Source organism: Pinus tabuliformis, chromosome 2_1 (genome assembly GCF_031772625.1).
Source record: "Pinus tabuliformis cultivar Carrire ecotype Pingquan chromosome 2_1, CPIR1, whole genome shotgun sequence".
Taxonomy (NCBI): domain Eukaryota; kingdom Viridiplantae; phylum Streptophyta; class Pinopsida; order Pinales; family Pinaceae; genus Pinus; species Pinus tabuliformis.
In genome coordinates this window covers 543103539-543118427 of record NC_142299.1, presented here as the reverse complement: position 1 = coordinate 543118427, position 14889 = coordinate 543103539, and the positions used below count along the sequence as shown (strand labels likewise).

Genomic DNA, 14889 nt, shown 5'->3' with positions numbered 1-14889 from the left:
AGTCTCTCTTCAACATCTTCCTCATCATCAAGGACTATTCCCTGCTCTGGTTCAAAATAGTGAACTAATTCAACTTTAGGCTCAACAGGTGCTTCATCTTCCTCCCTAGCTTTCTAGCTTTAGGGGTCTTCCTCTTAAAATCTTTTTTCTGACAAGTAATTTGGCCTTCTTCCTTAGGTCCCATCTCTACCTTTGGTATTCTCTTTCAAGCCTCATTTTGACTATGTTGAATCTCTCCTTCAACTCATAAATCTCCTTTTCAATTTCTTCTTTACTCATGCCATTTTCCTTGGCATGCTTCTCCCTTTTGTTATGGCATCCATGAGAACTGGTTAGTAGTGGGTAGTTCTTAACCAAAAGGTTCCCAAAAGGGCGACTTCGGGACTGATTACAGAGAAAGGAGAATCAGTACCTGGATGGCCCCTCTTACGTGGAGCCGATTCACTGACCAAGCTTCCTACTCCACAGTCTACATCAAAACAAACATCTGTAGTTGAATGGGCACTACAGTTGCCAAATAGGCTTACACAGGCAACTGGAGAGCTTCATTTGAAAGGACAGATTATGCAGAAGGTTTGCAACTATGAACATGAAGCTCGGTCTTCAAATGAGGTAGCACCAATTGAAGCATGCTCTAAAGAAGAAGGGTTTCCTTGCAGTCAGCAGAATGATTCTGATCGAGAAGAAAATTGTTTGGCAAGGAGATTAGAGTTCCTTTGTCTAAGTAAAACCTGCAGGCATTTTACATATCAGGAGTTGCAATCTGCTACTTCTGGTTTTTCAACAGGTTGCATTTGTAGTTTTCCTCATGGAGTTTTTCATTTCTGTGCTTCTGTTTTGAATGGGAAATTTCCCTTGAAATGTATATTAACCTTGTGAACTCAATTCAATTATGTAACATCCTTATTCTTGCAGGGAATTTTATAGGAAGAGGAGGCTGCAGTAAGGTGTACAGAGGATTTCTTCCTGATGGACAATCGGTGGCAGTGAAAATCTTGAATTCATCATCCAAAACAGAGCAAGAGCTTCTTTCTGAAGTTGAGATTCTTACTCTATTGAAGCACAACCATGTCATTACACTTATCGGTTACTGTGCAGAAGGCCTTAACCGCCTTCTGGTGTATAATTTTGTATCCAGAGGAAACCTTGAAGAGAATCTCCATGGTATATACTCAAAGTATTGCATTTTAAGAATCATGAAATCGTGTAGAAATATTAAGCAGTAGTACGTTTTAAGCATCATAGTGTTATGTATTGTATGGCAGGGTCTTTCATTTTCTCTTTTCTGAGATTTGATTATAGTCCTAGCTATTGACTATGTATATATTTTTCAGGAGGAGAGGAAAAGCCAATACTTCCTTGGAAAGTGCGATTAAAAGTGGCTGTAGGAGTTGCTGAAGCATTAGATTACTTGCATAATGGCTTTTCTCAATCTGTCATTCATGGAGAGGTAAAGTCTTCCAATATCTTGCTTTCTGAAGAGTTTGAACCACAGGTATAAATCTTTTTACTGCAAGAAGAATCAAGACTAAATTGCACAATTCAGCATTTGAAGAGATCTTAGTGATCTAGACTTGTAAACTGAAACTTGGAATTCTGCACTAATGAAAAATTTCAACAGAATTAATGTGCGTGTTATTATAATAGTTGTCAGATTTTGGGCTAGCAAGGTGGGCACCAACATCTTCATATATCACTTGCAGCGATGTTTTAGGAACATTTGGGTATGTAAGCATCTTCCCAGTTTCGATTGGCCATTTTCAGATTAAAGCTATCCAATTTGTAAATTCACTAATTGTGATTGTAGTTTGACAGGTATCTTGCTCCAGAATACTTTGTTTATGGAAAGGTTAATGAGAAGACGGATGTGTATGCATTTGGTGTGGTCCTTCTTGAGCTAATAACTGGAAGGAAGCCAATTGATACAGCAAGTCCCAAGGGTCAAGAAAGCCTGATTATGTGGGTAAGTCCTGGTTTTTACAGTTGACTCTCTTCTTCATGTTTATTTATATTGATTATCCTTATTAGGGGCTCATGTTTAACCTTCTGTAAATGTTGAAACCAGGCAAGACCACTCTTACAGGATGGTAATATCAAAAGTCTTGCTGACAAATGTTTGCAAAATGTTTATGATACAAATGAAATGCATAGAATGATGCTTGCTGCTACGCTTTGTCTAAGGGAAACATCTCATTACCGTCCTTGCATGAGCCGAGTAATTTATCTTCCTCTATTCATTTCTATATGCTTCAGGGGCTTGTTTTTACTACCTCGTGTGTTTTTTGAGGGTATTCTTTACCTGCAAAAATTACTTTAGGGTGCAATTTCTCTTACATTTTCTTTTAGCTATAAAACACTCTATGTTAACCACATCTGTTCATCTCTGCTTACTCTTTAATACCAAGATATGATTAACGGCAGATTTTAAAACTACTACAAGGAGAAGATGAGAGGACTGACTGGGCGTGGTGCCAGAATACAATGATCAAGGATATGGATACTTCAGATGAGGATGACATTGTAGAAAATCAGGGGGGGCATGATATACAAACCCATCTCACCCTTGCCATGCTTGGGGTGGATGATGATACGGTATCACTTAGTAGCACAGATCATAGTGTGGGCATTTTGCCAACAAACAATTCTTTGGAAGATTACGGACTGCGCCGATGTAGCAATTCATCAAGCTTTTAATTCAAGATTAAAAGAAGTGAGTTTTGTTGCCAGCAATACATTTGTTTATGGTTGCTTTATAAGTTTCCATGGCCACAGTGGTTTCATATTCTTATATGGCCAGGAATGTGACGTATTATGCTAGACCTCAAAGAATAGCTAAGGATTGTATGAAAACTAGGGGATTGAACAATAACATTGAATGGGTGTTTGCAGTTATATTGTTCCTCTGCCAAGAACTCTGCTCTTTTGGACCTCAATTCCCCTCAAATAAAAATGTTTTGTTTAATTGGAACTTATTTACATCCTAACATGCAGGTCGATTTCTCCAAGAGAATGTACCTGGGCAACAAATGATATCCAAGTTGAAATCTTAACAATGGAATTAACTAATTATTTTCAATCGATTTCCTTCATTGTTGCTAGTTGATTTTTCCTGGGATTATCGACATCTCATTTATTGGGTTCACCTCACCCTGATTTGAACTTCTTTCATTTGAATCAACTTCATCTCTGGTTAGAACATTTTTTGATTGATTTCATTTTCCAACAAATGTGGTATTTAAGTTACTTTCTTCTTGCAAGTCGATTTTACCATTATTAGTACACTGCTAGTAGATTTGTTTGACATGATCATTTTCTTCAATTTCAGGGTCGACTAGCTTAATGATAGTGTCCTTTTGCTTCAGCTCATGTTCATTCATCAGTTCTCAATTGATTCTCTCTGTGTTCAAAATGGATTCAAGTAGCTTAGGAATTACATCGATTTCCATGTTCATTCATCAGTTCTCAACTGATTCTCTCTGTGTTCAATGGATTCAAGTAGCTTGGAAATCACATCAATTTCCTTTTATATTGTATTAAAATGTACAGGAATGTCATAGTGGAATTGCTTTCCACAACAATACTTCTTTGTAACTATGGACTTTATCTCAACTCAACTGGATTTCATTTCTAACAAGAGATTTCCTTAATAAATTCCTCTTGACAAATTTTTCTGTTATAAAACTTTGCAAAAGCATACCCTTGGTATAGCTCACTACACAAGAAAATTCATTTTTGAAGCATAATTCTTATACTTGCAACTTTCATTTCTCTGTATAGACTTTCTAGAAAATAAATTGCGTGTAAAGAGTCTATATTCCACTCTTCGATTCATTTTGTTGGAGAGTTATGTGAAGGACTAATAGTTATGTGAAGGACTAACGAACCTAGTAGTCACAGGACGAAACAAACCCTGAGGCAGTAAAAATTTGTACATGGGTCCACATTTGCTCCTGTTATGGTCCTTACAGAGAGTGCATTGAAGGTAGGTATGTTGCAGTTGGTAGAATATGACGAATGTGCTCCCTTCATGTTCTCTAAGACGACAACTTACAATTATTTGACAATTTCCTCATCCAAATGATTTTGAATGAGTAATTTCATCTAAATTTAACTGATTTTCAAACTGGGATTTAGTCTTCTTAATTTAACTGATTTTCAAACTGAGATTTAGTCAGTGTTATTGAGGAGTGAAATAGAAACTGATTTTCTCTTGCAGAGAATAACAAGGATTGGTGTGAGCTTATACTCTGCCTTATAGACCTTCAAATACAAATAAGCTCTTGTATCCCTATTTCAATCACATAATTTAAATGAATATAATGTCATTTTATTAGAAAAATGCAATGAGTATGAAATAGATCATCAGAATGGCCACTGTAGCCCAGGCTGGTGAGAACTTGAGTATTTTATATCTGACTAAACACATGCACATGAAAAGAAACATCACCTGACACAGACATGAACAAGATAGAATCTAGATATTAGAATTTTGGGGAAAAACAATTGCGCCTTAATAGAGAGCTTCTTATCCTACACCACACATTTCACTCTTTCAAGGTGGAGTTACAAACTGAACATGCAATGACTGAGCTGCATGGTCACCAAAGTTGTAACACACCCAAAAAAACAATGCTTCATATCGGCTTCTGAATTATGTGTGTTTAACATTAGTGATATAGTCTCTTCTGAACTTTTATTTCAAGTAGAAATTTGATTAAATTTCAGAAGTGTAAGAAATCACAGAAAACCCTCCGGCAGTAAATTGATAGGAGAAATCTTCAAAAAAACCTGGAAGCTGTCCTGTTCATATTGTCCTGGACTTTTCAGCCAAGTTAATATGTCTGTAAAGAATACTATTTTATCCTGAGAAAAGATTGACACTTTGTTTATCACCAGATGAAAATAAATTAGAAGCAAAACATCAGGTTGGTGACAAATCCAAAACAAGTTGCAAGACTGTAACCCAATCTGCAAAACATCAAAAAACTGATTGTCCCAGAGTGGGATGCACTATGGGAAGCTGTGTTGTCCCATCTTTTACTAGTGTCAGCTTCATAGCACCTGCTTCCATTTCCAGCAGCTCTGTCTTTAAGAGAGCATCGGCCTCTATCTTGATAGTGTTGTCATCAAGAGATTTGTAGCTGATTTCCATTTTTAATCTTTATGGCAGCTGTTTATAGTCCTGTAGGACTGAAAGTATGGATGTTGCAAAGCTTCATTAGCTGTTATTCTTTTGTTTCCATCCACTTGTAACATTTATTTCAGCAAATCCACACCTTCTAGACACCCAACATTTTTAACAAATCTTGTGAGGGATGGGAAAGGCTTTCCCGGATTTGGAAATATGATATCCAACTGCTCCTTTACAGATTGCCCACGAAATAGCGGCTCACCGATGAACAATTTTGCCGACATGTTATTTGTTGCTTTTTTCTAGACTAGCTCTCACAAAGCATTTGAGTTGTTCCTGTTCCTGGTTGGTTTTTTTATAATTTTATAGACAAGTTCCATGTCGTGGAAATGTGAAAAAAGATAGTGATATTGCCACCATGTGGCTCTTATCATATATGGTTTTATACTTCTTCAAAAAATTCTCTAAGAGTTCACAATGCTAAAATTCACTAGGACTTTACAAAGTTTTATTATTTAGTGAAAGACTTGCCAAGTTCTTACAAGATTTTATAATTGAGTAAAATATTCGCCATGCCTGGTGAGAGATTCGCCAGAAAATTATATATACATATTATATTATTGATAAAATCGCCTTCCATTTTTCCTATATACCATGGAGATTCGCCCAATTATTATATTTATAAATTTGGGGGGGGTTCTTAAAATTTTCCCTGTTAATAAGTCATTGTAACAATAATAAAAAAATTATTTTTCATTCTTTTGACAAGTATATTATACAATGACTCAAATACATTTATGAAGACCAAACCTGGTTACATTTTTCAACACTCCCTCTTAACTAGGGAGGTATTCATAATAACATATACAAGTACAAGGAAGATCTCAAAACATATGAACTATGAAGAGTTTAGGCACCGCAATGCCATGGACTAGATTCCTGACTAGGGCAATCTATCCAAGGTCCTCCAACAGTTTAGGCACTCACGATGCCATGGACTAGATTCCTGACCAGGGCAATCTATCTAGGTGGGACTAAGATGGACTAAAGCTTTCAGCCTCTCTAGGTACCATCAGGGTTACTTGCTAACCATCAACCCAGGGATCTAGGTGTGTATCCGAGGTCAGAGCTCCATGACCAATGCCACCCTCCCTACTTCAGGATCCAAACATCATCACGTAGTGCCAGCCAGATGTCCTCCCAGGCAATGTTTCTCACACACAAAGCCTCAACAAATCTCTTCCATACTTTTATCATCATCAATAAGATTAGCAATATCAACTAAACCAAACATGCTTCTAAGATATTCAAATTTCTTATAAGGAAGAGACTTTGTTAGTATATCAGCTACCTAATCGTCTGTCGGGACATATTGTAGCTTCACGATCCTATCCTGCACCAAGTTCCTAATGTAGTGGAACTTATTGTTGATATGCTTCGTCCTAGCATGAAACATGGGATCTCCAGACATCTTGATGCAACTTTGATTATCACAGTAGGATCCAGAGGCTTCTTGAACAAATCTGTCGGAAGCTTCCTCAACCATATAGCCTCTTTTCCTACTTCACATGCAGCCACATACTCTGCTTCATCACTACTCAAAGCAACAGGATCTTGCCTTCTACTAATCCATGAGATCATGGCAGGTCCCAAACTAAATCATCCACCTATAGTGCTTCTTCCATTGGTCTCACTGTCGCCCCAATCAGAATCTATGAAGCCAATCAGCTTGACTTCCTTGCTATCGTAATTTAGATGGTGATGTACAATGCCACAAAGTTATCTCAATATATGCTTGGCAGCTATCCAGTGATCATGATGAGGCTCCAACTGAAACTGACTAAGAATGTTCACAACAAAGCATATATCCAGCCTAGTATTTACCAGATACATTAGAGAACCCACCAACTGATGATAGGAGGTAGGATCTACGAGACTTGAGTCAAAGCTCCTCAACTTCTTGAGATTGGTGATCATAGGAGTAGTCATGGGCTTGGAATCCATCATCCCAAATTTCTGCAACAACTTGATGATATACTTTCCTTGCCCCAAATATATCTCCCCAGGCTTTTGCCATACTTCCAGACCTAGGTAATAGTGCATCAGTCCTAGATCCTTCATCTCAAATTCGGCTGCCAGCATCTTCTTGCATTCTTGTATCCTTCGCTCCACACCTATAATGAATAGATCATCCACATATAGTAGAATAATGACTGGCTCATTATCCACAACCTTGATGTAGAGATTTGGATCAGTAAAACTCTTCATGAACCCAATTCTTAGAAGGTATGCATCCATTCTTGCATATCATGCCCTAGGAGCTTGCTTCAAACCATATAGGGTCTTCTTGAGTCTACAGACATGAGTATCTTTGTTATTTACATCACAGCCTTCGAGTTGTTTGATCTATACTTCCTCATCGATGCTCCCATTCAAAAATGTTGTCTTCATGTAATGACCCATCTTGAATTAAAGGGAACATAGGGATATTAGCATGCACACGAGACATGCATATGATGGCTACATATGCATGTATCGCTTGCACTGCACTAGTATATATATTAGTTAATATTGAAAAATGTCCATATTTAGGGTAACGAATTAACTATTGAAGTGAATACCTAACTCACGAGATATATGTACCACCACCATAATATATATAATTCTACTTTATAAAACTAAAGATAAATGCAATGTATTGAACTCACCACAAAGGAATTATGTACCCTACTACAAACAAAGGAACTATACAGAAAGGAATTATGTACAAAAGAATTGTAATATATATATATATATATATATATATATATATTAATTAAATTATGAATATAATAAAAAGAAGTATATATAAAACCATAATACTATGAAAATAATTTGATTTAAACAAGAAAAAGGGAAACATAATATTATGATAAAGGAGATACACTATAAATAAAAGGGCATTGTCAGCAAATCAAGAGGAGAGAAGGCGGTGACTGCCTCTGCAATTTTTGAGCTTATCAAATTAAAAGCAATGGACAAATGGGGAAGCGGTGGAGTAATCTCTCGAGCATAAAAGGAGGAAGGGACTGCAGAAACAAAGGGGGGGTGAAGATTTTATACAAAGAGAGGCAGAGGAGGAACTTACAAGAGAAACACATAGAGAAGAACTGAGTATTTTTTCTTGAATCTTTTGGGCACGGGGACCAATTACTTCGAATTTGAAGTATTTTGGAGTTGGGTACCGAGATCGTACCCAATTTAGCTAGGAGGTTTTTGGTCTTTTCGTAACGGGAGCAGAAACTGGAGCAAATTAGAAGCATCTTCAACCACATAAACCCCGGGTAGGTACTCAACATCAAATTGATAAATTATGATATTTTGAATGGTTATATCCTGTTAAAAATTTCAAATTTAAGGCTTTACACTTCACATCCATTTGATGGATATTCCATCCCATTGTAGCAGCCAATGAAACCAAAGATCTAATGGTAGTATACCTTGCAGTGGGTGCAAAGGTTTCTTCATAATCTATGCCTTCCTTTTGAGAGAAACCCCTTGCAACAAATCTAGCTTTGTATTTGTCTATACTTCCATCAACAGTGTGCTTGATCTTGTAGATCCATTTCGAGGTGACAACCAATTTGTCACTAGGTCTAGGAACAATTTCCCAAACCCCATTCTTCATGATGGATTGATATTCTTCCTGCATTGCCTTCTTCCATACTTCTTGATGAGCAGCTTCTTCAAATGTAGATGGTTCAGCTTCAATCAATTTTGTCATATATGCAGCATATCCAGAATATCTTTTCAAACTTTTACTTTCTCTAAAGGTTCCCTTCGTAGCTCCATGTCCTTCAACATCTTCAAGAGTAGCTTTTAACCAATTTGGCCTCTTCCTTGTGTTCAGCATGATCACAGGATATAGGCAGGACTCCCAAAGATTCGGAGATGGTCCACACTTGGTTTCTTCTCTGTGAATGCTTCCTTAGGTGTCATATTCTCAAGAATTCTACAAGGACTTCTATTTTGAATATATACCATTGTCATTGTTGCTTCTCCCCATATAAATTTTGGTAAGTCTTGATCAAGGAGCATTGTTTGTATACCTTCTTCAATTGTTCTATTCTTTCTTTTGGCCACTCCATTTTGTTCGAGATAGTAGGGAACAATAAGCTCCCTCTTAATTCCTACTTCTTTACAATATGCAATCAATTCTTTAGAAGTGTATTCCCCACCATTGTCGGATCTCAAAGTCTTTATTTTTCTTTTGGTTAGGGTTTCCACTTTAGATATACTCCTTGAATTTTTCAAATACTTCATCCTTTTTCTTGAGAAGGTAGAGCCATGTCTTTCTAGAGTGATCATCAATGAATGTTACATAGTAAAGATGACCTCCAAGTGATTTGTCAGACATAGGCCCACACACATCAGAATGAATGAGGTCTAATATTTATTTAGACCTTGTTTCACTATTTGAAAATGGTTTTCTTGTATGTTTACCCAAAGAAAATCCCTTGCAAACTCCTTCACAATCTTCTTTGATATCAGGGATGCCATGAACTAGTTGATTAAGAGTGGGAATAGCCTTGTAGTGAAGATGACCATATCTTCTATGCCATAGCTCAATGGGATTGTTTTCCATATGAGCGAGGGCTTGAGAAGGTGGCGTAATGACTCTATATAAGCTTCCTTCACGAACTCCAATACCCCTAGCTTTATCAATGCTTGAATCTTTTCCCCAAACCAAAACCTTTCCATCAACAAAAGCAACTTTATCCCCTTTATCTTTTAAGAAAGAAATTGAAAGAAAAATCCTTTTCAAACCTAGAACATATAGTATATTGTTGAGATGTAGTTTAGCTCCATTCTCCAGCTTCAAAAGATGTTGATCTCAAGCCTCTAATAGCATAGCTTTTTTTGTTTCCCAATTCCACTGCATGAGAAGATGGTTCCTTTGATAGAGTTTGAAGTTGTTTACTTTCCCTTGTCATATGCCTTGATGCTCCACTGTCAATGATTCATGCATTTTCATCATTAAGTGAACCCGTAAGTGCAGCTAAGAACCCTTGAATTTTGACCTTGTTGAATAAGTAGTAGATGATCTTCTTGATCCAACTTCCTGCAATATTGAATCCCATTCTTATCATAGAGGGAGTAATCATTTCCTTTAAGCCAACGAAGTGATCTTCAACCTTCTTTGACCTTAGCTCTGATACCATGTTGAGAAATCAATGCTAGTAGAGTTAGGGTTAGATTTCTCTTTCGTGATAATTACGTGTGAGTTATGTTGGCTTCTTTTACTTCTTTGTTATATTATCTTTCATCAAGCAATTACTAAATTATGTGTGTATGAAGATCACAAAAACACAAGACACAAGATGTACGCACTCTGCCAGGGAAAAACCCCTATCTTTGGGTTAACCCAGTGAAAATCTCTTCCTTCAATAGTCTTCTTGAGACTCTTCAACCAAGACACAAACCTCCTCCAACCACCAAGTCAGCCTCCTCTTCCAGAAAATTTGACCTAGAACTTCGACCTTGAAGCAGCAGCACTTCGACCCAACAAACGGCAGCAGCAGCAGCAGCTTTGATTTGACAAGAAAAACTTCGATCTCATAGAGGAACCCACACGAGAGAGAGGGATAGCCCAAATTTTCAATCTTGCCTTTTTCTCCTTTCTTCTCCAACTTCGCACTTCTTTTTAGCCTCCTTTCCTACTTCACACTTTTCCAGCTCTTTCTTCTAGATTTCGAACTTGTGTGAGAGTGAATGAGTGCTCCAAATGAATTCAATCTGCTTGTATATATAGGCTTGAGGTGAGGTAGGATTTTCCTTGTTTGAGGTTGACTTGGTGTGGAGATGTCAAATACCTAATTTGAAACAATAATAAATCTTTCTACATACTTCAAAAGCCCAAGAAGGGTCTCATAAAATGTACAATTACTATAATGACTCAATATAAATCCTATGAGACCACAATGTGGACCTTGACTAATAAAAGATGACCCAAGCATGAAACTCGTGCTTTAGTAAGTCATTGTAACAATAATAATAAAAAAAAAAATATTTTTCATTATTTTGACAAGCATATTTTATAATGACTCAAATACATTTATGAAGAACGAACCTAGTTACATTTTTCAACACATATCATGTTGCTTCTGCAATCACATGTTATGTGTCCAAGATTGTGACATTTATAGCATTCTAAATTGTACATGAACAATGGAGCAAATGAACCATAACCCCTGTTGTAGCCAATAGATCCTCTAGATTTATAGTTTGCAAACTGATTTCTGGAAGACGGATAAGGACTTCTTTTGTTGTAAATTTGTAATCACTCTTGATATAGGCCCTACAATCTCTTTCATTATACCCAAAATTTGTACATGGAAAACAATGTACAAAGAATATGGTTTGATACCTGGATGAGAAGACTTCCCTTGATGGTTTCCTGAAATTGCTTTGCCTTGGAGGAGGTTCAATCCTTGGTTGATTTTCACTGTTACTTGCATAGAGAGAAGATTCCTTTAGGACATCAGTATAACTTCTTGAAATGTAGCACTTGCAACATTCTTCTAGTTTTCATTGTGATTTGGCCTTTGAAGGACAATGACTTTGCTTTCAGGCTTTTCTTCAAATTTAACCTTTGGGGATTTGGAGCTTGTATCTTTTTTGCATGGAGATTCACTTGTATAACCAAGTCCCCTTTTGTCAAATGGTGATCTCTGACAGCTGAGAATGTCATCCAATGATTGAGAACTCTTCAGATTCTTGCATAGCTTGTCAACTTCATTTCTCAATGAGACAATCTCTTCTTCAAGCTTCTCACAATCTTCTTTTTTCTTCATCAATTAGATCTTCATTACTTCTTTTATTTTCTTTGCTTCTTCTAGCTGAGTTTTCAAGGAGATGACTTCTTCATGTCTCCTTTCTTGTTGACCAAATTCTACTTCAAGCTTGTTAAAATCCTTAGATCTTTCCTTAAGATGGCTTGTTAGAATTTCTTCTCTCTTTTCTACTTCCTCTACTTGGAGTCTTAAGAGGAAAACTTCTTCCTTTGTACCATCAAGGTCATGATTATTCTCTTCAACGTCTTGCATCTGCTTCTTAAGTTCTTTATTTTCTTTTCTCAATCTATTTATTTCTTTTAGAGCAGCCACAAGTTCTGCTTTAAGGTCTACTTCAACCTCTACTTTAGAGTCTTCTTCATCTTCATATTCTTCCATGCTTTTGGTGTTTTCAATTTTGCCTTCATCTATCTCCTTTGATTCTTGATCATTTTTGTGTTCTTGTTCCACATACTCTGGTTTTGGCTCAACAGAGACAAGGACAGATTCTGCATAAAGCTTTTGTAGTTTTTCCCAAAGACTTTTGGCTGAACCAGGGAACTAAAATGAAATAGTGACATAAATTGAACCAGGGAACTAAAGGAATGAGGGTATATACTTCCAAAAATTAATCTGGATTGGTTGTGGTACAATTACAACAGCTCTATGGTACGCTTAAGGTTTGATCCTATTTGCATCAAAATCATTGTTTCAGGAGTGAGTCTATCTATAGCCTAAGAGTTTGATTGTTGGTATATGAAAGATCACAAACCTACTGTGGCAACCATATCAATTGCATAAGGGTTTAAATTTGCATACCATTTGTGACTAAAGCTTGCTGGACTTTTAGAATGGTCTAGGGTTTACAGAAGTTGTAACATTGTATTATTATTACAAAGGAATAGTGTTATTAATAGTTGAAGGCATGTGTTGCAAAAGTATTCTCTCGTGCATTGATACCATAATAAATTGAAGACAGCAACAGACATCTGAAGAATACAGGGAGAGGGGTACATCCTCAAGGCAAGATCATCACCAAAAGAAATTGAGGTATGTTGTGCAGCAGTTGATTGGCTTAAGGTTGTGCATCCTCCAGCAGTTCAAATTTGAAAATTTTTTGGTTGACTTGAAGTTAGGCAATATTATGTATTCGTCAACAGTTTGAATTTGAACAATTGTGAATGATTCTAGAGCTATCATTGAATATCATTTGTAAGTGGGTCATTGTCCCTAGTATGGGAGCCCACATATCATTCTTCATTTTTATATTTTGAGGGTGGTTGGGTGGTGCAAGGTAGGAGAGTGAAGTCTCCTTCAGGTTGAATCCTGAAAACACTTCAGGGTGGCAGGGTGGTGCTAGGGCAAGTTGGAGCTTGCAGGCCATTACATTGTCCTTCTAGTAGGAGTTGGTAAAACAGGTTGTAGGAGCATCCTATCAGGGGTCAAAGCTACCTCATAAACTTAAACTCTTTTCTAGATTACTAGGGAGTTGGGGCTTCCCTTTTCAGTTGGAGCTTAAGCATATTTTGTACTCATAAAAATTATTAGAAAGTGTTCTATGGTTTTTCTCTCGAAAGTGTTTCCACCTAAAAAACTTCTTGTGTATTGTTCTCTTGATGTGTTGATGTTTACTTGTTGTTAATGCTCTAAAAATTAATAAATTTACTATTTGATAAGAAATATTGATTCGCCCCTCTCAGTACTTCCAACATGATGCCATTTCCATTTAAGCTAGGTTTTTAGAGTAAAAAGGACTTCAAAGATAGCGTATCCAAATTAAGCATGAAAAGTCCAGAAAAAGTATTTCCAACAATCTCCATCTTGCAATCTTCATGTTGGATATTTATAGTCTCCCCCTGTCCTTGTCACCAATGACAACAAAACTTCGAAAAATCCTTACCTATTTCATTGATGGCAACCTACCTAGTCAATTATGCAACAATATTGCAGTACTCCCTCTATTTGCAACTCTCTTGTGTCGGCAATTCTTCCTTTGTTTGCAACTTGTCCTCCTTTGACAACAAAGGCAAAGGGCTCCTCCCATGAGCTTGTGCTTCCCTTTACTAGCAATATGAGAGGGATATCACTCCCAGCTTCTATATGCTTTACCCAAAGAACATTTTTCTCCTTCGACTTCATCAAGGACATATACATTGTTTAAGGTTCAAATGCATTTTTCTCCTTTGACTTCATCGAGGACATATACATTGCTCAAGGTTTTGTTTGCATTTGCCACTAATCTTCTTAAAATTTCTTTCCTTATTTCACATTCTTCATAATGAAATGTGGGGTTGTAACTTTAATCACACAAGTGATTGACAGATAGAAGAATGTGTTTTAACCCTTCAACACACAAGACATTATGTAATTTAGTCTTTCCATCACCAAGACTAATCGTACATTTTCCAACTCTCATTAGAGAAGCATTATCCAGAAAGGTAGCGCTAACTCCATTTTCTTCCTTTAGGGTGAGAAATTTGTTCAAATCCCTTGTCAGTTGTTTTGAACATCCACTATCAATGTACCATTGGCTTCCTTTGTTTTGAGCATACAGTGCAAGTCCACATTCTTCCTTCTCTATTCTTCTCTTAACAAAACGCATGAAAGCTCATGGTTTTGTTCCTCACAAAATCACTCTTTAAGGTCTCATAAGAACCTCTATGTCTATCTCTCACATGATCACTTCTTGCATAAGCCTTACAATTTATTGTTTTATGACCAAAATTATTGGAAGAAAAACAATAGCCAAGGAAGAGATATCAGTACCAGGTTGTGAAAGGCCTTCTTGGTGGAACAACTCTTTTGAACTCATTCTCGTTGTTCTTGTGAAAAGAATCAGGTTTCTGCTAGTCCTCATTTACTTTCGTGTTGTCTCTTTCATTGTTGATGGAGCCTTTGAGAATATTAGCATAGCTTTTAGGCTTTTCCTCAACCATGTATCATCCT

At 36.8% G+C, this 14889-nt stretch overlaps 2 protein-coding genes across 2 annotated transcripts in view; one reads left to right on the top strand and one right to left on the bottom strand.

The window, feature by feature from the left end:
• The window catches only part of ALG10 (DIE2/ALG10 family), a 287661-nt gene that overhangs the window by 43802 nt on the left and 228970 nt on the right, over positions 1 to 14889 (bottom strand). The gene's annotated exons all lie outside the window — the stretch shown is intronic.
• LOC149201436 (protein kinase STUNTED-like) lies at positions 341 to 2796 on the top strand. Its single transcript, XM_089399722.1, has 7 exons — positions 341 to 787; positions 916 to 1164; positions 1335 to 1495; positions 1648 to 1724; positions 1816 to 1963; positions 2066 to 2215; positions 2422 to 2796. The coding sequence occupies exons 1-7, from the start codon at positions 565 to 567 to the stop codon at positions 2692 to 2694; spliced, it is 1281 nt and encodes a 426-aa protein (XP_089255848.1). The 5' UTR covers positions 341 to 564; the 3' UTR covers positions 2695 to 2796.